Below are 24,947 nucleotides of genomic sequence, written 5' to 3' on the forward strand. Positions count from 1 at the left end.
CAGCTCAGCCAGCAGTAAAGCCTTAAAAACACACTTCAATTACACCATGTGCGTGCATGTGTGTGCATGTGTATATGTATGCATGTGTGTATGTGAGTGTGTATGTGTGTGTGCACATGTGTGTATGCATGTGTGTTCATGTGAGTGTGTGTGCATGCATGTGTGAGTGTGTGTGTGTGTGTGTGTGTGTGTGTGTAGGTGCAAATGTGTGCACTTGTGAGATGACAACTTCGTGTGTTATTCCTCACTTATACACCTTGTCTTATGAGTCAGGGTTTGCACCAGCCTTGAACTTTCCAAGAAGCTTGGGCTAGCTGGCTAGTGAGCCCTGGGGATCTGCCTGTCTCTGTCTACCCGCTACCGGGACTACAAGCATGTGCGGCCACACTTGGAGTATTTATGCAGGTTCTAAGGATCAAATAAATACACAGCCTCATGCTTGAACAGCAAGGATTTTACTGTCTGGACAATCTGTCTCCTCATCCTCATAAAGCGTTCCCCCCACCCCACAAAGCACTAACAAGGGATTTTATACTAGATAGAATCTCGAACCACCTGGACCTAGATGGACCTCTGGACATGTCCGTGGGGAGGTTATCTCGATGTTATTCACTGAGGTTGGAGGCCCCGCCCACTGTGGGCGGCACCACTCCCAGGCTAGGACCCTGGACTGAGTGATTGGAGAACAGGAGCTGAGCAGCAGGCGCTCAGCCCTGCGGTTCCTGATTGTAGATTCCATGGGCGGCTTCAAGCTTCTTTGGCCTTGAACACCACCACCCCCCCAGATGACAGACAATACACTGCAAGCCTCGAACCCCTCAAGATGACGGACAACACACTTGAACTGCAAGCCGGAATAAACCCCCTGCCTCTTTAAATTGAGTTTGTCAGAGTATTTTATCACAGCAATACTATAAGAAAATAGAACAAACCATTTTGCTTTCATCAGATCACCAGATGCAAAACACAAGGGATCACACAACCACAACTCTGCTTAGACTTGGAAACCACGGAGCAGAGAGCATCCTGCCCTTCTTTGCTCATGGAAATATGAAGAATTCGCTGTCCAATTAATTTTATTCAGTTTGTTAAGAGCTGAGCATCATCTTTCTAATTTACTATTTCAAAGGGTGTAAAATAGCAGTAAGTACATTACAGTACTGGGCTACAACAATTTAAGAATTATTTTTAACAACATGAAAACTATACTAATCAGAGCTTAAAAATATGACACACACAAGTGCCAGAAAAGAGCGGGGGATTTGGGCCCAAGAGGGACAGGATCCCAAGCCAGCTGTTCCCACTGTCAGTGTGACACTCTGGAACATTCTGGGACATCAAGGCCACACAAAACCAAAAGAGGAAAAATATGCCCAGCACCTTGGGGAACAGCCTTGGAGGGTCAGGAAAGGCCCCAGGCACTGGGCATTCGTCATTCACACACCCTCACCATCGCCCTGCACATGCAATCAACATTCACACACCCTCACCATCGCCCTGCACATGCAATCGACATTCATGCACCCTCACCATCGCCCTGCACATGCAATCATCACACACCCTCATCATCGCTCCTGCACATGCAATCGACATTCACACACCCTCACCATCGCCCCTGCACATGCAATCGACATTCACACACCCTCACCATCGCCCCTGCACATGCAATTATCACACACCCTCACCATCGCCCTGCACATGCAATCACACACCCTCACCATCGCCCTGCACATGCAATCGACATTCACACACCCTCACCATCGCTGCTGCACATGCAATCATCACACCCCCCACCCCTCACCATCGCCTGCACATGCAATCATCACACACCCTCACTATCGCTGGGGGGAGGGAGTTGGGGATGCGGAGAGAAGCGGGGGGGGACAGAGAGAAGGGGGAGAAGCGGGAGGCGGAGAGAAGGTGGGGTTACATTTAGAATGATGATTTGAATAAACGATAAGGCTTGAACTCCTGTTCTGCCACCTCCACCCAGTTCCCAAAAGATTTCCTGCATTTATAATAAGTATAATGAGATATAAAAAAAGAAAAGCACATTAGAATGAGGTGAGGAAGACGAAGCAGAGACTAGGAATCAGGCCAGGGAAAGGATCCAGAACCGGATCAATGGGCCGGGACAGATCGGGTGTTCGGCTGCTCGGGTTTGATGCTATCCGCGCTCCTCCCCTGGGAACAGCCTGTTTTCCCTTGCAGCCCAATCACGGGGCCATGGGCAGCGCCAGGGAGTGGAAACTCTTCCAATTGGAGTTGGGGAGACTTTGCGTGTGACTCCTTAGAAATACCATAGAGGGAAAGAAGATCCTTGGAGAAGTCGGTCTGTAGTGCTCACGTGATTTCCCTGTGCGAAGAACCAACAAAGCCCTTGACTTGCAGCTGATGTGGGGCGGCTGGGCCATGTCTGCTCCTCAGTCTGAGAACCGCCACCACAGTAGAGCAGACCTGAGAATCTGCTTCCAACACTCACAGGAGAAAAGTCAGTGGGAGGACATCATGCCAAGGCCTGCCAAGAAGACACTGTTCATGGGAATCGCTTCTTCTCTCAGAACTAAGGTCCAAAAGGAAATCTCCCAGCAGGTCATAGAGCTTTAAAATGTAACAGACACACTCGGCTCTGTAACACACACACTCAACTCTGTAACACACACTCAGTTCGATAATACACCACCACCCAGCTCTATTAACACACCACACTCAGCTCTGTAACATACCACCACTCAGCCCTCTAATATACACACTCAGCTCTGTAACACACACTCAGTTCTATAACACACACACAACTCTATAACACACCACCACTCAGCTCTACAGCACACACACTCAGTTCTATAACACACACACACACACAACTCTATAACACACCACCTTTCATCTCTACAGCACACACACACTCAGTTCTATCATACAGCATTGTTCAACAATATTCTAACCACACTACATCTGCAATGATTTTTTTTTTTAAGATTTCATATATTCAGGAAAAGGTAACTGTCCTCATGGGTCCCGAGACACATCACTTTTGTTCTCAGATCCTGTGACCCATGCTGGGCAGGGGTGGGGACATCCTGACCTCTCTGGGCCTCTCTAGGTTCTCTCAGTCCAGCTTCTAGCTACAAATCCAATAAGTTTGAAAATCTAATATCCTCACAGTGTGGTACCTAGACGTTGGGTAACAGTTTCCTCCAAGATCAAAACATTCCATCATCAAAACATTCCATCCTGCAGGGAAGTTCTTAAGGCGAGAGATAAAAAAACAACTAAAAAACAGCTTCAAGAACTCCCTGAAACTGACCAGATTTACTATGCTCCTCCCTGCTGGAGTAAACAAATGCTGGGAGTCTCTCTCAGAGGGAAAAGCCAAACAAGGCTGAGAGGAGAGAAGCTATGAAGAAAATTGAGACCACCAGCCCAGCTGCCTGGAAGATGCAGAAACCAGCCTAGCTGCCTAGAAGGTTTAGACTAACTGAGGCACCTAGAAAGGACACTCTCTAACCTGTTGAGCTGCCTGCAGGCTGTGCAGTGTGTTCAGGTCCCCAGCGTTGTGAGCTGTCACCCATCCTGGGCTGGGCTTGGGTGATACAGCTGTCTTTGAGTCCTTTCTGCTCCTATAAGTAACCCCTCATCCATATTCCTGTAAGTAACCCCAATCAAACTCACTGATTCACCAAGCTGGACTTTGTTGGTATCTGTACTTGGGTCTGTCATCGGTTCCCTATGTGGGATGAGTACAAAAGTGTGTTTCATCCCCGCAGGAAAGTTTTCATCATTCAACACCACGACATAATGTGGGTTCAATATGTAGTGATCAATCACTGTTGTCTATTCTAAGCCTCTGCACGAAGGCTTGTCTATACTGTCTAATTTTACATTGAAGATCACAGCCCTAAACAGGCCAGCTGCTGCATGCAGAGCCCTTGGTGGCACCTGAGACTAGCAACTGTGCTGCCCAGTGCAGAGGAAAGCACCTTGTACTTCCTTAGCAGTTCCAGCCTGTGGCAGATGTGCTCATCAAAATGCCCACAGCCCCTGCAGCTGCCCCTCTCTTCACCAGCCACCTCAGGCTCCACCACACACTTCCGGGTCCCAGTGTTCCAAACGTCTAGACCAACCTCGGTGATCGACAATGACCCACTGGCCCAGGGGCCGTCTTCATGTGCTGTGTACTTCAGACAAGCTACACTGAGACAGAAATACCAGGCAATCCTCCGACTCTCTAAGCAACGGAAAGAGAACTTATAGGTCCTTGGATCAAACACCTTCATTTTACAAATGGGAAATCTGAATGCAAAGAGATCAGCCTATCAAGGTGATGGCCTGTTACGGACGTCATAGGAAAGATAGCTTAATGAGCCGCCTCTGCTGGAGACACATTTTGACAAGCGCCTTTCTTCCTTGACCAAAATGACAAGGAAGGGAAAATTTTCAAGCGTCTGAACAGACCAGGGAAGGAACTCAAAATGTCAAGCCTTTGCGCTCGCTTAGGGGACCCCCTGAGGCAAATTATTCCTCACTGGCCATATGTTTCAGTGAACATGAGATGAAGGAGTGTGTGCAGGGAAGTAATCGTCCCAAAATACTTCACAGATTATCTTGTCTCATGATTATCCCTGAATGAGTCATCTCCAAACACAGCTCAGATCTGGAAATGGAGAGAGCTAAAGCCGCGAGTGTTCTGAAAACACTAAACTGTCTTTTCCCCTTCCGACTGTACCCTCCACATTCCAGAATGACGCCACCTTCCTTAGAGGGACATCAGCTAGGAAGCGTGGCATGGAGTACTGTTTCTCTGAAATAACCTGTGTCTGGATTCAGTTCTCTCTGTGGACACCACAAAGTGTGGGTTTGATGTGTGCACAGGCACACACATGTGTACACACACACACACACACACACACACACACACACACACACACACACGGGGCAGGAGGGGGTGAGTGATGTGGGATCGTAAATTCCTACAGTGAATCTTAGATGCTCCTTAACACTGGCGAGAGAGGCTGTGGTTAATTCTATCTAGGGGCCATAGATTCATGTCGCTGCTGTTCCTCGGTAGCTCCTGGCGTAGCTGCCTTTCCTGTCTTTGAGGTCCTGCTCCAGAGATCAAAGAGCCTTCCCAGGCCAGGAGTCTGAAATCTTGTCACCACAGGTGATGCCCGAAGTACCTGCTCTTCACTCTCTTCCGTGGCAGCTATCGACCTCTGCCTTGTGGCCTCAGTAGCGCTGGCTTTCCACAGGGCCTGTTCTGAGGTAACCATGGAGCTAATTTCAGGGAATCTGAGACATAACTGACATGATAAAGATGTATATAACCACAAGACGCATTTACATGTCACATATCCGGATACCTGGAACCACAGCCGCTAAAGCCCCAGAAAGGGTGGAGACCCCTTAGCTTGAGCCCGAAGAATGACAAGAAAAATGCCGCTTTTTTGGACCTATAGAAATAGGAAATTTGTTTGATAAACCCATCAGACACATGGAGGATGGACAACAAGGCCCATGCCCCCATCTTGACTATCATACGCACAGCCACGATCCCTCGAGAGGGTCGCTAACACAGCTACATGGTTATAAAAATCCTACAAGGATCATTCCAGGAGAGGAGACTGAAATTCAGTAAAATGAAATGCCTGCTAAGGCCCCTTGGCTGTCCAGAGGTGGGAACAGAATTCAACTCCAGGCTGATGAGATGGCTCAGTAGATAAAAGGGCCTGCTGCCAATTCTGGTGGCCTGAGTTCAATACCCAGGACCCACACGTTGGGAAGAGAACCAACTCCCACAGGTTCTCAGACACATGCACTGTGGTAGTGTGCCCACACACATATACGTAAACACAATAAATAAAATAAAAAAATAAGCAAACAAATAAATGTAAAAAATTTTGGACAGGTAACTGGAAAAAGGAATATTTCCATTTGAGATGGGGTCAGGCGCTTTGGTCCTTATCTTAGCACCAAGGGAAATGTAATCCCTGTTACGACAACTGCTTTCTGTCCTAGGCAGCCATATCCCCTCCCCAACTTTTCTTCCAGAGGAGCCCTGCCTCATACCTAAAGGCCATGAAAAACAGACAGATGGACCTTGCTGGATCTCCCTTCTCCATGTATCCACCCCTAGAGTTTCTACATGGCTGTCCATGATCCCTGGACATCAGCTGGAAAGTGAGCAGACTCTCTTACCGGGTGAAAGCCCCTGTGTGGTCTCAAACCTCAATTCGGTCAATTTCCTCTGTTCTCCTCTTGCTAACCTGGCTACAACCATCAGGGTGGATGTGCAAAGGTATGGCACCCTTGTGCCTTACAGCAAACCCAGAATGTACCCATGAATGCCAGGGCCCATGTGGAAATACACTCTAGTCAGTAGGCAGGCTCTCAAAGTCAAACAAAGTAGAAAAAATACAGCTTTGGGATGATTGTGGGTAGGGCCTCCATTTATGACATTTTATCACCTGGGAGGGCAGGACAGTGAAGGATGGGGATTTGGGTATAAAGCCTGGTACTGTCATGAGCCAATCAGAGCTCCGCAGAGGTAAAAATAATTTTATCCTTGTGATGGCTAATCTGGGTTGTTGGGGAGCCTCAAATGAAGAATTGTGCTGTATCCGTGTTCATGAGGTGTTTTCTTAACAGTTATTTGATGTAGGAGGGGCCAGCCCACTGTGAGTGATGTCATGGGAACTGGGCTGAATAAAGGCACTGGCTTAGGAAGCCAGTGAAGAGTGCTCCTCCCAGGCCTCTGATTCAGTTCCTGTCTTGGGTTCCTGCTCTGTGTCCCCAGACAGTTGATGGTGACCTTCAGCCAAATGATTCTTTTCCTCTCCAAGTTGCTCTTGGCCATGTCGTTGTTCACCACAGCAACCGAACTAGGAAAGTCCCGTGACTGAAATGAAGGACCCCAGCAGAGACAGCGCACATTCTCCCCACCATGGCACCTTCTCTCTCACTGTGATGCCATGGTTCTTCTTGTTGACAAACCTGAGTGCGCATGTGTGTCTGCAGGTGCAAGTACATGAGCAAATGTACACCGTGTGTGTGTGTGTGTGTGTGTGTGTGTGTGTGTGTGTGTGTGTGTGTTCTTGGGAATGTTTACTTTGAGAAAGGCTCTCTCACGGGCCTGGAGCTCGCCAACTGGGCTGGACCAGATAACCAGTGAGCCCTGGGGATCCTCCTGTCTCTGTCTCCTCAGCACTGAGGCACAGCTGCACTGTTTAGCTCAGCTTTTCCTGTGAGTTCTGGGGATCAAATTCAGGTCCTTGTGCTAGTGGAGGTGAGCGATTTCCTGACCGAACCACCCGGCCAGCCCATCAGTACACCTCTTTCTATACCACCAAATAAGCCCAATCCCCCTGGAAAGAGGATCACACATACACAACACAAAATCTACTGCATAATAAATTTCATTTTTTTTAGTGGTATTATACCAACATTCTACCCTTAAATTTATTTCTTAAATAAATTTTTATTATATGTGATAAAATGAAGGCTTACTTCTGTATATTTAATTACCAAAAGGTGACACTTGCTACCTTTTATTTAGTGAGCAAAATCTTTCTACGCTCATCAACGGATAGCAGCACCAAGAATTAAACCCACACCTGGTTCTTTTATTACGGTTATTCCAACGGCTTAAAAATGTCAAACTTGACAGGACCAGGAAAAGGGGAGCAGTAAGCCGAAATGATTTAGCTTTCTCTTCTCTGGGGAACTCCAACCCACATTTACTGAACAACTACTATATGCTAAACCCGGTTCAGTCACGTGACCTTTTGCATTGGCAGTATTTATTTTAAAGGAATGCTTTAAACCATTTTTATAACTGTATATCCAGTCAGGATATAGTGAGTGCATTTCAGGCACGTCATTGTCACAAGAGAAGAGATGGAGAGGATCCCGCCACACTGGGAGTGGTCCAGTTCCTTCTGATCACCGTGAAAGCCCACCCATCATGAAGCCGCTGCAAGACTACAGCGGGAAGCCAGGAAATGTATGAGGCCTCAGATGGCCACAGGAAGCCAGGCAGAAACATTTTTTTTTTGATTGTTTGCAATCAATTTGCTTTCTGCATATTGAACAAGTGATTAAAAATGTTCACGCATCTGAAAACAAATAGATGCTCTATCAGCTTTTCTGCCTTGAAGCTTGTAAAAGGTGAATGCTTTGCTTTCCTGTAGGCTCTGGCTTGCTGAAATCATCATTATTAAGCAGTGGCCTGTTCACCCAAGGAAGGTTCTGGAGCCTTCTGTTCAAGCAGGCCTGTGGCTCCTCATTCATTAGCTTCTGATGTCCTGAAATCGTCGTCGTCGTTCACCCTGGCTGTAAGGCCATGCCCGCTGCTCTGGTCCCCAGGGCTACAGGAAGCTGCAGCCGTCTCCTCCTGTCCCTCTGCTCGCCTTGCTTGGGCTTCCTGTACAGTCAGGAATGACTCATTGGCTTTGAGTGGTAAACAGGACAATGGCTAGATCAGATTTCCAAGCCAATTTTAGTGACTTCCTCACTTCCCCACCTCAACCCACAATGCCGTATAGAAGCTCCTGTTCCTGGAAGGATGGCTCTGGGCAACTGTGCCACATACCTACACAGACTGCTCAGCCTGGGGTTTGCTGGGCTCCAAAGGTTAGCAAGAACTCTGATTTGGTTTGCAAATAACTGCTACTGCTCAGTTCCACCTCTCAATGGAGATTACCTCAGCGCATCACACAAGGACAAAGGCAAGCAGAGAATGGGGATGACGGCCATAGACCAGCCGGACAGCTGTCTTTAGGTCAAGTGCTGAGTCCCAGTGAGGCAGTTTACACAGAAGATTTCAATTTTATAATGAAGAGCTGGAAAATAATATATAAAGTAGGTGGGGATCTGCTAACCACTCACTGTCTCTTTCTTCAGCCACAGATTACTGAGTCCGGGATGCCTTTCCCGGCTCAGGGAGGTGGGTTTGGGGACACAGCACTGGTAGATCAAGGAAAGAGAAGGGGCAGCAGCAGATGGGCTAGACCCCGAGAAAACATCCACTGAGCGTGTTCAAGTCAATGGTCCCTCTCCTTTTCCTGTTAAATGCCAGGGATGCGGTGATCGTCTCTGGTGTCCACAGGAAGCTGGACTCTGATTTCAGACACACACACAGTTAGACCTCAAACAGAAAACAAGAACCTTTTTGTTTTCTAGTTGGAAGCTCAGTATATTTCCAAAACCCAGGGTTCACAGATCTGCACTAAAGTTCTGACCATTACCCCATGGGTCTCCAGGTTGGCCCCAGAGAAGTCCCTGCCTCTTTAGTTTTTGGTGGATCTGGAAAGTCCAAGTAATTGGACAACTTTTTAAAGTGTAACAACTGCTCACCCTTATCTGACCCTATCAAGGGGCCGTGGAAGCAGCAGGTGGGCAATAAATACTTGCTGGAATTAAGAGCACTGTTTCAATAAACAACCAACAAATGTTAGTATCTTCTATATACTCCCAACCTGGAGAATTTAATTCAAACTTTACATTAAATTGAAGCACAGGAATCATCTGAGCCATCCCTTCAGCCCCTTTCTGTATTTCAACCCTGTGTCCAGCTGGGTCTAGTGTCTTCCTCAGAGCAAGCCTGCTATCTGAAGCATCACACCATTGGTCCCACTTAACAGTGACAGTGGTCACACCCCATATCTGGATGTCCACGAAGCAAATGCAGCATATGAGAAAGGAGTCGATGCTCATTATATTTCTAGCCCCCTGTTCTCTTTCGGCTGCAGTTAGGGCCATCTGACCAGCTGAGTTCTTTTACAGTCATGTTTCTTAGATCCCTGGGCCCATTGGAATACCCTGGAGTACTTGTTCTCACAGGATGCTGGCCCCTGACCCCAGGGATTCTAGTTGAAGAGCTGAGGACCTGCAAGTTTCCCATCCTCTTGAATGCTGCTGCTGCTGCTGGCCCATGGACCACACTTTAGGATGCCCTCTATCGAATCAACTTGTCTCAAACTATGGCCATAAGACAAGATGACTTGGAGATGTTCCCGAGGCCCTTGCGCTATGGCAAGGGCCATCAGAATCACATCGCTGGGCTGAGGAAAGCAGTTCTGGAAATGATGGGTCCACGTGGTCCTGCCCACACTGAGTTTTGAGACCCCTATCCCAGAGCCATGGAAAGGCAGGAGGGTAACAGGGCTCCCCTCCCCCGCAGAAGTGCTATTTGCCATTATGGGTGGCATCTCTCCTGTGTTAGGAACGTACTTCTCTTAGGTCCCCGCTTAACAGCAGCAGACCTCAATGCAGACTGTCTCCCCAGGGCCTGCCCGTCTTGTCTTACTAAACATTTCTCGCTCCTCCTGCTTTCTGATTTTAGTTTTCTCTCTCACTCTCCCAGACCCTTAATTATACCCTGGACTTGCCAGCTGCCCCACCAAAGGGAAATGGGGTGCCTTGTGGGGCAGGAAGCTTGGGTGACTACATCCTTCCTTCTCTCCACCCAACACAGACAGCCCTACTTACTTTTCTCTGGTGGTTTTTTTTTTTTCTTTTTGTGAAAGTTATAGGGTGAATTCTGACTTTCTGATGACTAAACTTAAAATTTCTACAAGACCAGAAAAGCTGTGTCCTCTTACCATCAAAGGCTCACAGAACTTTGTATCTTTTAAAAATGTTTCATTAGTGAGGTGGAAAGACAGCCATAATTAAACCCTCCCCCGGCTTATGAGATAAGCCTATTAGCAGTTCTGCATTGTATTCACAGAGCTAGCTAGGAGCACAGAAAGACATGAAACCGAGGAAATTGGAGGAAAGGCTGGTTTTCAAAAATCGGAATCTTAGAAAGCTACATGGCAAATGTCACCTAAGAATGTTTTACATTTAGAAAAGTGTTTAAAAAAAATAAAAAGTGTTTAACTCATGGTGGGGGGGGGCTAGAAAGATGGCTCAGTGACTAAGAGCACTCTGAAGAGGGCCTGAGTTTGGTTCCCAGCACCTACATGGGATGGTTTATAACCACCTGTACCTGCAGCTCCCCCAGAGGTCTCACACCCCCTTCTGGCCTCCTTGGGTATCAGCATACACATGGGCAGACATGGACATACATAGACACATGTCCATAAAAATAATCATTGCAAAAGAGAAAGTATATTTGACTCCCATCGTTCCAAAATGGAAAAGTATACTTCCAAGTATTTAAATAATATAGCATCTTAGGAAATGTAATAAAATATGAAACAGAATCTCAAAGTAAACAATATTAATCTAAAACACAGCTGCTCCCCCAGAGTGGATACAGGCACTCTAACAACACTAAGAACTGACTATAGTCTGTGAAAGACTTAAATATAGCCATAGATTTTTAGTAGACAATTGTCCCAGATGTGTTGATATTATAAAACCAACTTCTCCCAAATCTAAAGACAATGATTCATTCATATATGGCTTATGTAATCTGAAGACATAATTAAAACCACCAGTTCCTTAAGAAAAATCACTTAGAAATATTCCAGTTATGTACCTGAGTACCCATACTTCACCCTATGTCAGGAGTTTCTTATCTGAAAACCCATAAAATAACCCTACCCAACATAGACTAAAACCTGTAATTTTTTACATCAGAACAATTTATTATGCTCAAGCAGTTCTTCACAAACACATAACACCAAGAATATAACGCTATAGTAATTTCCCAGCATATTCCTTTCCAGCTCGCTGATTGAAAGGAAGTATTTCTTCCTATCAATTATCCCGTGAACGCAGCACAAAAACGTAAAACGTCATGACAGCGGTTATCTAAAAAAGACAAAATATATCAGCCTGCTGAACAGACCCACTGCCGCTCTGCAAACAGTCCTTTGCAAGGCCATATTTTGAAATCATTTTATACTTATAGAGGAACTGCAGAAGCTGAACAGAATTTAAGCACCCCCTTCGCATAGTGTTAATGGCTTATGTAACCAGAGCAAAATTACCCACATTGAGAAATGAACGGTAGGCAGCACAATGCTATCACACCCAACACAGACTTTAGTCAGATTTCCACAATTTCCTCACTAGCATCCTTGAAAGATTCAAAACTAAACTTCTGTCGAGGGCCCCGAGTTAACAAAGTTATGCAGACTTAATATATCCCCAACACCAGAGTGGAAACCAAGAGCCGACTCTGTCCTGTGTCTGCAAGCCAGAGCTTTCCAAGCTTCACACATCAGCCTCCCTCTTGTGTAGAATTGAGCACATCACCGTCCAACACTTACGACAAGTTGGCTTTTTAAAACGGGGTCAAAGAGGAATGGGTTGCCAACTCCTTGGCTCCTCACCATGGAAAAGAGTTGCCTAAGCAATGCTATTTACCTCTCCCAGTGCCTTTATTAGTGTCTTTTTTTTTTTTTTTTTTTTGGTTTTTCGAGACAGGGTTTCTCTGTGTAGCTTTGCGCTTTCTAGAACTCACTTGGTAGCCAGCTGCCTCGAACTCACAGAGATCCGCCTGCCTCTGCCTCCCGAGTGCTGGGATTAAAGGCGTGCGCCACCACCGCCCGGCTTATTAGTGTCTTTTTACAGAAGATATTTTTTAGTAATCTAAGCCTAAAGATAGACAGTTAACTTTGCTGGGTTACCTAACAATTTGAAAGGGTAAAGATGGAAAATACTTTTCAAGTGAAATACATATGGATTATAAAATCCACATGGGCCCAAATCTTAAATCTTGATTCTTTCACTTTCTACTGAGTCCATTTCTGATGTCTGGAATTGAAAAAGAAAAAAGGAAAAAAAAAAGCCTAGCTCACTTCTATATTCTACAGATGACTGATAATGAGTCTTAACTCCAAACCCATTCTAAAGAGGAAAGGAAGCAATGATGAATGCATGGACTTGATGGTTTCATACATGAGATGGACACCAAGAGGAAAATGTAAGCCCAGACTGTAGGAGGGCAGGGCTTTTAGCATCCTGGCTAAGACCTCAGCCACTGAGCTACACTCAAAGTCTGCCTTTCAAGAAGAATCACGTTCTCCTTCCTTTACATGCCAGCTGCATCATATACAATCTCAAGGCTTGTCAAAGGCAGTGATTTACACTAGCAACTTACTAGATGTGAGTGTCTGTTGTCAGGTCCAAGACTCTGACAACAGTGTTTTATGGGAGGGGGGCGGGCTCACTTTGTCCACAGGGAGCTTACAATCTAGCTCTAACTGGGTTTCACTGTACTCCCAAACCAGGTGAAAAGCAGCCAGCTACTGCAGAACCGTATGAAGAAGGAACTGCCGGTGTCACAGCATCAAAACTAATCTTCTCAACATGCACAAAATAAACCCAATAACCATCACGTTCCCAGGGAAGTACACTCCTGGCCTTGGAGTTTTCCAAAAGCCAAAGTGTGTGTGTCGGGGGGGGGGGGGGGGGGGGGGAGGGGGATAGGGGGGTTGAGACATTCCATGTCCAGCAACAAGTCTAATTTTTGCAAACAGGAGCCTTGCCAATTTCAAAGTTTTAGATGTTCAACGTTTCTACACAATCATTTGTATACCGCCCTTTGTTTCCCTTCTCCCCACTAGCATACAATGATAACTCTAGCTTTCCAAATATGCTTCCAGTCGTAGTATAACTCCGCAAATAGGAATGTAATTTTTTCCCCAAAAGGAAAATCAGGATAAAACAAAAGCTTGGTTCAAAGAATCGATTTATCTATCTTTAAGAAGAGTAGCACTGAGCCAATATGAATACTTTTGTCCCCCTTACACATAACTTAAAACTCCATCACAACGATCCTTGACACAGCTTAAATGTAAACAGACCCCTTCTAAGAGAGTTAGGCATATTAGTAAAGAGAGAGAAAAAAACCACGAAGGCCCTCAGACCTAGCTTTTAATACCAACGCTTTACAAGGCTTCCAAACTAACACATCCACTAATAAGAACGCAGCCAAAATCTGTATCCGCTTTATATCAGCCGGCTCTGCGGTGTGTGCATTAACGCCTCTTCAGCACGTGCAATTTTCACATTGTTAAAGGAGATACTGAGCTAGGGGCAAAGGCGTTTCTCTACTGAAGTTAGTGGTTTGGGTTTCTTTCAATGCAAGGCTGGCTAAGTATCAGGTCCTTTCATCTCTGCCACCAACTGTGCTCAAGGGTCCCAGGACCAAGCCTGATACACCCTTCTGTGCTTATGAATACAAAGGACCAGCATCCCAGAATGCCCAGAAAGTCAAACCTGATGCTTTCACCTGGCCAGAGGTCTAGGTGGCTTTAATGTTTGTAAATGTACTCCTTACTTTAATGAAAGTTCTCTTCACCAAAAAAAAAAAAAAATGTTAAAAGCCCAACTTACTCAGCCCACCCCACCCCCGGAAAAACATAGCACCCCATTTTGTAACTCGTGTTCAAGGTTAAACGCAGCCTTTTTGTTAAAATAAAAAAGGCAAAGCTCCATCGCCACCATTGCGTGTGGACATTCATGAAACTGATAAACACGACAACGTGTGCGCATGCTGCCAGCGTTTGCCAAGCACCCACGTGTGTCCTCCTGGGACAGGAGATCGTAGTAGAAGTAAGCCTTGAGACTCTGTCAGGTTCGGTCTCCCGCCTGACCCCCTGACTCACGTCTACAACCCTCTGTCTCCACCAAGCCCTCCTTAGGGCTCGCGAACCCTGACTGTGCGCAGGCTCAGCCTGGCTTGGTGCACACAGCCAGTCCCCTTCTTTCAGCTGGGACCGACCCCCCAGCGCAGCCCGGCTGGGTTACCAAGTAGCTATGGCCGTGGCGGCCCTCGGTTAGGGAGGCCGAGGGTGGGGTCCGGGCGCCCAGCCACAGTAGCCAGGATTTGGGGAGCTGCAGATTCCTCTAGGGTCGCAGAGACCTCCCGCGGTGCAGAAAGGGACCGCTGGCACAGCGAAACCGCGCAACGGCGGGGACCCGCTGAGGTCGCCCACCGCGCCGGGCAGGGGGCGGCAGGGAGGTCAGGTTTGGGAAGATCGCAGGCTATATCACCCCGTTCGGGAGATCGCCACGGGCGCAGCTAAGCACCGGCAGCCTATGCTGGCCGCCACCGGGGTCGAGAGGCCCGCGCAGCGCCTACTCCCGGCGGCTGCAGCTGGGAACTTCAGGCAAAGTTTTCTGCAGCTCCTGCCTGGGCCGCCCAGGACTCGAAGCCCGGAGCACAAGTCCAAGGCCCTGCGGTGACAGGGGCCCGAGATGGAGCTCCCGGCTCCCGTACTTGTCCCGCGGGCTCCTGCGTGCGCTGCACGGGCCCCGGGACTCCGCGGCGGCTGCTTTCCTTCCGTCCATCGGCCAGCCCGGCTCACCCACTACACGCGATGCCGGGTCCTGTGCTCCCCTGCCCGGCCCCGAAGCTCGCCTCGGACTCTTCCACCCGGGAGTCATCTGCGTCCCATGCGCCCCGAGAACGACAGGGACGACCCGCTTACCTGAAAACGTCTCCCCGGCCGCAGTTAGCAAAAGTCCAGCCAAAGTCACCAGGCAAGTCCCAAGTGTCCTCATGGTGCTGAGTGCGCGCCGGGCCGCCTCGGGGCGGCGGCGGCTGGTAGACGCGGGAAGCCGAGGGGGACGCGAGCCTGAGCCGCAACTGCCAGTGTAGACGCAACAGCAGCAGCGAAGCACCAGACCCCAAAGTGGCAACAGTTGCACAAGTCCGAAGTCCCGCGGCTCCCGGGCGTGGGGACCGGGTTCTGGGTCCTCTTGCCCTCCTGCTGGCCCCCGCTTGGAGTCTGGCGCCGCCGGGAGAGGCAGCGGAGGGCGCGCCGCCGAGCCCAAATCCTCGCTGGGATCCGGCGCTGCGCCCGCTTAAGCGCTGCCCCTCCTCGGGACCGAGCCGCCCGCGGCGCCGTGGCCGTGGCCGTGATCGCGCGCTTTGCAGCCCGCCGCCTCTCCTCCCGCAGCTCCAGCCACCTCGGGCGGCGGCGCGCCGATGGCCAAGCCCGCGCCGGCTGCGCGCGGGGCTCCTGCTCCGCGACTGACTGGCGGTGCCCCGCAGGCCGGCTGGAAGGAGCCCACGTCACGGCCGGGCCGGAGCCGCCGCGGCCCGCTAGAGGGCGCGAGCGCCCGTGTCCCCGGCCCGGGGCCAGCTCGGCCTGCGCGGCGCCTGCGGGCTCCGTGGGGCGGCCACCGCCAAGATGCGGGCGGGACCCGGCGGGCAGGAGCAACCGCCCGGGGCGCCACCCTCGACCCTAGCTCGCCCCGGCAGCGCCTCGGGTTTCCCACGCTGGCCTCAGGGACAGGGACCGCGCCCCAGACAGAAGTTTGTCCCGGGTCACGGGCGGCGAGGAGGAGTTGGAGCGCGCCAGGCACGGGGGCGGCAGTGTCCCCGGCGGCGGCGGCGGCTGCTGGCTTGCGAGCGTCGGGAAGGAGCGGGAGCCGCCAGCGCTCTGGGCCGCTCGGTCTGCAGCTTGCTGGGGACACGCACGCCGCTGTGCCCGAGCCCCGCGCCCGGGAAACGGGACGCGCTTCTGCCGCTCCAGTGCGTCGTGTGGCCGCTAGTGGGGCCCGGAGCTCGGAGGGCAGCAGTCGTATGGAACCAGGGCTTGGGCAGAACTGCTGGATTTCTGTGTCTGGTGCAAGTGGAGAGTGGGTCAAACAATGTCTTGAAATGATTTTAATTTGCCCTTTGGGATCTGAAATGATCACTTTATTAAGAGAACAAGAACACTACCAATGCTTAAGTTTAAAGTAAAATTCAAGTTTTTATTGTAATTCTTTTTTTTAAGTGGTTCTTCATCTTGCTCAGAGGAACCCCATTAGGGCACCTGTAGGCTATTTACCGACCTAACTGCAGGCGAGCGTGGTTAAATTAGGATCGCAATTTGTGTTCTGATACATGCAAGTAGGTTAGTGCTCAATAGCCTGGAGCCTGGATCCCTCCCCATTGCTTCCCCCGAGGCTCCTCTGCGAGGTGCCACCTGCTTTGTGATGTTTTAAAGGCCAAAGAAAGAAAGGAGCCCCTCAATTCTGTTGCTGAAGGCTCTCTGGTGGGACCCAGAACCAGCCAAAAATGATGACTTTGGCTGTGGTATCCCAGAGCAAATGGGGACACCCAGAGGACTTCTGTGTCTGCCAGACTAAACACATTGCCAGTATCTTCTTCAGGCATTCTATTCAGGAGGTCCTTGTGAGGCCTTTCGTTTAGAAGTCTCCACGTTAATCACTTGCTTAACACCATTCTACTTCGCCTTTGTCAATAATGAGCCTGCTGGGCTTATCCTGAACTTGGGAAGGGAAATTTTGAAGTCTCGTACTTACTCCAAAAGAATCAACAAGAGACAGAGGTCTCATCTGCAATCTGACCTTTTTGATGAAATTATACTTTATAAGATAACTCAAATTTGCTTTTTAAAAGTGGATGATAACAGATCTCTCTCTCTCTCTCTCTCTCTCTCTCTCTCTCTCTCTCTCACACACACACACACACACACACACACACACAACATGTTGACGCTGGTGGGAGCATCCATAAAGGGGTAAAAAAACAAATGTAGCCTGGTTGCTTCCAAGTATCATCATTAAGCTGGATGAAGAGTTTGATATTAGGTAACATTTCATTCATCGCACGTGTTAATGCTTTCAATCAACCTTCAACAGTCCAATTACTGCAAGCCACTGAGGCGGTATTAACTGCCGAGGGCTGTCTTGAACTGGTGGCTTCTTCAGAAACAGATCTTAAGGTTAGGGGGTAGCTTTGAATTGGGGGTTATGATTCCCAACAAGGAGAGAAAAGAACCAGAGGACCAGAATGAGGACAGTATGCCACTGTGGCCATCTGGGCTCAGTCCTCTGAGTTCCCTGGATTTGGGTATCCAACTGTTGTTTACCAGACACCTACTCTAGTACTCCAAAGAAACCCGTTTCTTCCCCCATTTCTTAAAGTGCAGGGCTCTGTGCACTTCACCTGTCCCTCTGTTGGTCCAGGTGACAGTCCAGAGCCTACTGCCACCCATGTTTCAAAGAGTGGTGGGGCTTTGCCTGCTGCGGGTCCCTTTGGTGCCTGTTTATGTACTGCCCCAGGCAGGTGACTGCTCCAAGCCACCTATGGTCTAAATAAAGAGAAAATGTGTGGTCTTGCCTTCTCAGGGGGATATCCCTGCAGGAATTTCCCCAGGGGACGTCGTCTTGTGTTTTCAGCTGTAGAGATTTCTCTGTTCAGTCTAACCACCACTTGTCACTCCTGCCTCTCTGGGGATGTCGAAGACGGTGACATTTGCCGAGTTGGTTGGCCAAAAGTGAGGAGTGCTGTCAGGCCAGCTTCTGAGATGAGTGGGTTCCCAGAGGATGAAAATGAAAGCCCACTCAGCAGGTGCCCTCAGAGATCTGCCAGGCTGGCAAAGGTGTCCTCCTAATACAGCCAGAAAGAGAACCAACCAGAGGCATAGGAAAGCCTGTGGGTTATTTCTTTCCCTTGGCCTGAAAGTCACAGAGAAGGCCCAGGCAGGGAAGGACACCGGCTGGGTACACTAGTGAACAGGACTTCTGGCCGAGCTGTTCAGGGACACTACTTTTGACCATAGTGTTTCTGTTTCTGATTTTGTTACAGATCCTTAAAAGTCAAAATGTAAGCCCAACCCTTCTATCCGGAATGTTAGTTACACTGACTTTGGAGGTTAACCACATGCAGAAAGTTCCTATGATATCCCAAGTATCCCGGAGGGATATCTTCGTGGCCACTTAAGTGTGATCCAACGGAAAAGAGATTCGCATTGTTCATGTGGCTCTTCTTTTCTTCTCTCGCCGTCCCTGAAATAATAACTCCCCATTTTCAGATATTTGGATCATGAAAGTGTTTTTTGATATAAGCAGGAAGTGGAAATGTGCGTTGTATAGGTCACACAATGATGTGTTCTCTTGATCAGAGTAGATAAGGACGGTGGGAGGAGATAGTTCTGAATCTGAAACCCACTGTGGAGGTAAAGTCAGTTTCTGGGCTGCCTGGCTTGCACAGTGGTACTCTGTCTGAAAGTCCTGTGTAAACTCTGCTACAGTGAGCCTAGGTGATTCTTTATTATGATAACCTCTGATTAAGCAGGGGTTTTAAGCATCAGTATACACTAAATCCTGGCTCCTAGATCTCATCTCTTCTCAACTTCAGAGACTGTGTGAGTTCAGGAGACAACGCACGCATGCAGAGTCTTCCGCTCTACCCAGCTTTGGGTTGCTTGTTTATCTGATGCGCTGCTGGGGGGCACACCCAGGGCCTCACCTATGCTTGTCAAGTGCAATACCTCTGAGCTCCACCCCCAGCCCCTCTCCTCAGATATGAGGAGTACGAACAGAATGCTTTGCCCAACAGGTACTGCATTCCACAGCGGGAGTCTCCTTAGGAATGTGGTCTCCCTCCTTTCTCTGTGGCCACAACACTACAGGTCAGGTGGATGAAAATGAGTCCATGGTGGCTCCTGTTTCTGAGGAACAAGGCCAAGGGTCATACCTGGTAAGGAGCTCCTTGCTGGCAAGTCCCTAGGCAAGAGGCAAAGAAGGACGTGCACGCATGTGCATGTCTTCCCTTCTTATAAAACTGCTTTTGCTGGGCTGGGGGTGTGGCTGCAGGACACTGTTTACCTAGCCACACCCTGGGCTCATCTCCAGTTTTGAAAAACCACAGTCAACAGCCTTCAACCACAGGGCTCATCCTGACGGCCCTTTTCGAACCTAGTCACACTGAGGGCCCCTTCTATAAACATGGCAGTCAGAGGAAGTTCCTACCCTCTTGACTGTCCTAACAGAGATGAAACTCTTCCAAGAGAGCATCATCATCAGGCAGAGGGGACATATCCACCCCATAGTGACCATGTCTGCATGGAGCCAAAGAGAGTGGGATGGAAGTGAGAAAGATATTACAGGTTTTTTCACGGGGCCAGAAGAAACCAGGCCATCTCAGCTTTCTCCATGGAAGGCCTGGCCTCATCTGGACAGGAGAAAACTTATTTTGTGGGTGTTCATATCCTACCAAGGTCAGAATGTGTCATTGATCAAAGGCAAAGCCCATCCATTTGGAGTTCAAAGCCATTGCTTCTAAACCTGTAAAGAGCTAGATAGAATCCTCAGCATGCCAGGAGCTTTATCCCTCTGCTTTGCCCACAAGGAACCCTCAGAGTACAAATTAACCTCCCAGTTAAACACTGGGACAGGGAACTTGCATATTCTTTTTAAAAATGTTGACCTTCACACTGTTAGACTTTGATAACACTGGGCAAGGCATACAACCTCTCTACTCAAGCCTCCTTCTGGAAAATGAATATAATCACACTGATTTCAGGTGCTGATGATTAAGTGAGATATGAAGGGCTAATTCCGGGTACATCATTGCTAGTGATCTGTAAGGAACCTACCATGAAGACATCACACTGAGAGCCTCCCTGGTCTCTCTTCCCCTCTTAGGACATGGCTGTTCTTGTATTCCCGACTCATGGGCTCAGACATGAGGCCAGAAGAGCAGCAATGTCATGCCCGTCGGCCTCCAGAACCGAGAGATCAATAACCTCTTTTCTTTATAAAGTATTCCATCTTGGGTGTGTTGTTGCAGCAACACAAAACAACCTAAATTAAAATCTTCCATTTAATTTTTTTCAGATGGGACTGGAGCTCATTATTTGCAAATAGGGTACACATATACACATATATAAATGTATTTACATATATGCCCTATACATATATATATGTGCCCCATATAGGTATATATGCTCTGTATATGTATATATGCCCTTTTATGTATACACACATGCCCTATACATGTATATATGCCCTCTATATGTATATACATACCCCATATAGGTATAGATGCTCTGTATATGTATACATGCCCTATTATGTGTATATATGCCCTTTTATGTGTATGTACACACCCTGTACATGTATATATGCCCTATATGTATATATATGGCCTATATGTGTATATATATGCCCCATATAGGTATAGATGCTCTGTATATGTATATAAGCCCTATTATGTATATATATACAGGCCCTATATATGTATATATATGCCCTATATGTTTATATACTCATATATATTATATACATATGTATATATATAAATTTCAGATATACACAACTTTATATAAAATGGTTGGGTAGATTGATAGCTTTTAAAAATGCCCCTCATGGTTATAAAATCAGTAACAATTGGACCCCACAAAGTGATCCCCTTATTTTAGAAAATGTAGTTTTACATCTGTCTAAACCTGTGTTCCTAGGGATGGCAGTGACCTCCTGGACAGTCCCCAACCCCATCTGATCTCCCATCTCCTTTCAAGGATATCCATATAGAAGGTGCCTAAGGGCTCCTGGTGACTTTATGTTTCAGTGCAGACAGGATACCAGGCCGCCTTTATACCTGGGGCCCCTCTGTGGACACAGGTCACACTCTCTTTCTGCCCCTGCATCCTGAACTAGGGAAAACAAATTCCTCAGTCTTCCTGTGCCTTTCCCTGTGGTCAGGATAATAATCGAGGCTCCTCGGTCATGTGACTGGACAGTAGCCTCAGCCACACAGCACAGAAGCTGGGCCACCTGCCCACACTCAGCCAGCCGCAGCTTTCAGGAATGGTTCATCATGTCTGGGAAAAGTAAAAAGGCTGCCGCCATAGGGGGACTTGATCTCCATCATCAGACTCCACTTCCTTTGTTCCAATTCCCAGAAGTCCTAGGAGAGAACGCTTTCTGCAAACTTCTTGGAGCTCAGAAGTTTTGAGAAATCTGCTGGCTCACTCCCAGAGTGTGAAATGACATTTCCCTGTTTGAATCCCAGTCAGTTCAAAGGCTGGTGCAGCAGCTCACCCAGCAGCAGCTACTCTCCATGTGGGGGTTCATTAAAGGAGCGAGTGCCTGCCTTTGTGTCCCTCTCCTTGCCCAGAGGCTTTGAACTAGCATGTTTTAGATTAGCCCCTGTGCTTCTTGCATTGAGACAACTGTTTTCCTCAGAACACAGTTTGGAGGTTAGTCAGATTATCCAGAATTCGCACTGGAAACTGTGGTCCTTTATCGAGTTCCCCTGGAATCTTATTTCTTTTTTATTTCACTTTCTTTAAAACAAACCCTTTGAAGTCGATAGGTACATTCCTTAAAGCTCAGCTTGACTAATACTATTAAGGAACGCTAGGCTAACAATGTCGTTCCTACTTCAGATTAAATTATGGCAGTAATGCGTCCTGGGTCCTGTGATCTGTAATAGGCTGTCTTTCCAGTAGAATGTGAAAAAGTGGTTCAATGGGAACATCAAAGGGAAGATCATCTGCATTTTCTCTTCATCTTGGACATTTTAAAGTGTCCCAATGTTGCAGTCTGAAGCAGTGATTTCTAGACAGACAGCACCATTAAGATGAGACACCCAAACCTATCCCACTATGTATTTGTTTCTATGCATGTGTGGGGGTTGAGGTTTATATGGATGTGAGTGCCTGTGACATGTGTGTGCATGGAAGCTGGATGGCAGCCTCAGGTGTCCTCCCAAGGAATGCTGCCCACCTCTTCTGAGTCAGGGTCTCTTGGTGGCCTGGAGCTCAGCAATTAGGCTATCCTAGCTAGCCATTGAGCTCCTGAGATCCTCCTGTCTCTGCCTCCCCAGTGTGGGGATTACATGCCCATACCATCATGCCTGGCTTTTTATGTGAGCACTGGTCTTCCTTTGCAAGGCAAGAGCATTATCAATGGAATCATCCCTCCAGCCCCATAGTTTTTTCAAGCTACCGTTGAGTGGTTTTTTCCTATGGGTATAGCAATGTACTGCAGCATTAAAATGGAAGGTTATGATGCCTTTTAAAGATGAGGTAACTGAGGCCTCAAAAGCTACATGAGCAATGCTAACAGGTGATGCAATGAGGTCACAGGTGTTCACTCACCTCACAGTAACTGGCAGAGCTGGGGCTTGAGAGTGAGTATTCTTAGTCCGGGGGGCCCCTTGCTTAACCCCTTTGCCCACCTTTGTCTCTTTTCATACCATAGATGCTTCACCAGATTGTCCAAGTCACCATTCTCTGGCCACATCCTGTGCTAACCTGGTTTCCAGGATCTCAAAGCTCATGCCTGTGACGGCGATCCAAAGCTCACACCTGTAACAGCAATCCTATATTCAGCACGGCACTAAACACACAGGGCTGGCCACAGTAGTTCAGCAGGTACACAGAGAAAGCAGACGGACAAGTTTGTTGAAAGGACCGATGATTTTAGAAGATACACTTGCATGGGATGTTAGCATTTCTATTTTGATGGGATGGAGGAGCTGGGTCTTACTAGGATATGGCCATGCAACATTGTTCCCTCCTAAAGATGATAATTTAATTCCAATGTGATGGCACAAGCCCTGAATCCTGGCACTTAGGAGGCTGAGGCAGGTGGATCTTGAGTTCAAGGTCATTCTAGGGTATACAGTGTCTCAAAATCATAATAGGTGGTGACATTTCAAGGCAAGAGGCCATACTCTGTGTCCCCTTCCCAACTTCCTTTCAGAACACTTCATGGTATTTGCTAATTGATGAAATAAAGGAACAATGATAAAATAGGAGAACTGAGGAACAGACAAAAGATTGCCAGACCCAAAGCTACCTCTATGACTTTGCAGAGCGAGCCTCTTCACTCAGGCAGATGGGGAGGACGGAAGTGTTTGCTCTGTGTTGCAGTGAAGGTTCTTCTGGATCAAAGCACAGCCAAGGACGAGACCCCAGAGGACAGCCAAGACAAAAATCAGAATTTCGCTTTAAGAAAGAGCACTTTGTACTTCCATATCACTTGCATCGACCATGTCCTCCCAGGTAATCCGATCCGATGGCTTGAAATCTTGATTCAATTTGCAGGACTCAGTTTTTCTCCTTACTTGTAGATTGACTTAGATTTTCCAACCTCTTTTTTAAGACAGTCCCTTACTGCGGGACTCAGACTAGCATGGAACTCGCTATTTGGCCCAGGGTGACTCTGAACTCAAAATTCTCCTGTCTCTGCCTTACAAGTACTAAGATTATAGGCACGGACCACCATGTGCAGCTTTTACCTGGATTGAAATAATACAAACTGACCAAGTCATGAACACCTACCTGGACCTTGTATCGGCCTGCGTTGGTCACTTTTCTGTTGCTGTGATAAAATACCATGACCAAGAGCAACGAGGGAGCGAATGGTTTATTTGGGCTTACGGTTCCGAAGGGAGAACCCATCATGGTAGGGAAGGCATGGGAGCAGGCAGGGGATGCATGGCATGGTGGTAGGGGTAGGTAGGTGGCTGGTCACATTTCACTTGCACACAGCAAGCAGGAAGGGGACAGGGAAGCTGTCAAATGTTAATAGACTAGACATCATTAATGTAATTTTTGGCTGTATATATTGTATATGCTTATTGGATAGTTTTTCTTGTATTAGTTATAAGCTTTCTTTAATTTTAGACAAAAAAGAGAGGAAACTTGGTGGTATTGTGTTCCCCAAAATACTGTGTACCTTAATAAACTTATTGGTTAATGGTTAGCAGAGCTATAAAACTGCAAAGCCCCTCTCTAGTGACATACTTTCTCCAGCAAAGCTCCACATCCCAAAGAGGCCATAAACTCAATAGCTAGGGACTTGGTTTTCAAATACATAAGCCTATTGGGGACAATTCTCATTCAAACCATCACACACTCTAGCCCTGTCATTTGTACCAAGTGACCCAAATATCCAATCAGCAACCAGAGTGGAGTCTAGTGCTCCCAACCTGCATGTTCTCTGTATGTTCCAATGGCTCGGCTGTGGCCTCTTGACCTTGGGACAAAGAAGCCTTTTATTGGTCACTTCTCTTATTTTTGTGGCACACACCAGACCAGTATCAGTTGCAGGGAGGGACTGCTGACTGGGGTGGGAGGGGTGGGGTTCAGAGCCTTCAGCCCATGATGGCAGGGAAGCTAGTTGACTTCTTCTTGCCAGATAGGAAGCAGAGAAGGGAGGGCGGTATAACAGTATTCTATAGGGTTTTTCTTTTCCCTTTTAATTCAGTGCCAGACCCCAGCCCATGAGAGGCTGCT

General features: G+C 47.9%; 1 protein-coding gene across 1 annotated transcript in view; it reads right to left on the bottom strand.

The window, feature by feature from the left end:
* The window catches only part of Ptprm (protein tyrosine phosphatase receptor type M), a 968,046-nt gene extending 952,186 nt beyond the window's left edge, over window positions 1-15,860 (bottom strand). The window contains exon 1 of the mRNA XM_037210182.1: window positions 15,387-15,860. Within this exon, the coding sequence (XP_037066077.1) occupies window positions 15,387-15,459 (73 nt within the window). The 5' untranslated portion in view covers window positions 15,460-15,860. The remainder of the gene's footprint in view (window positions 1-15,386) is intronic.
* Window positions 15,861-24,947: the final 9,087 nt, after the last annotated feature.

The sequence above is a fragment of the Peromyscus leucopus genome, chromosome 13, assembly GCF_004664715.2.
Source record: "Peromyscus leucopus breed LL Stock chromosome 13, UCI_PerLeu_2.1, whole genome shotgun sequence".
Taxonomy (NCBI): Eukaryota; Metazoa; Chordata; class Mammalia; order Rodentia; family Cricetidae; genus Peromyscus; species Peromyscus leucopus.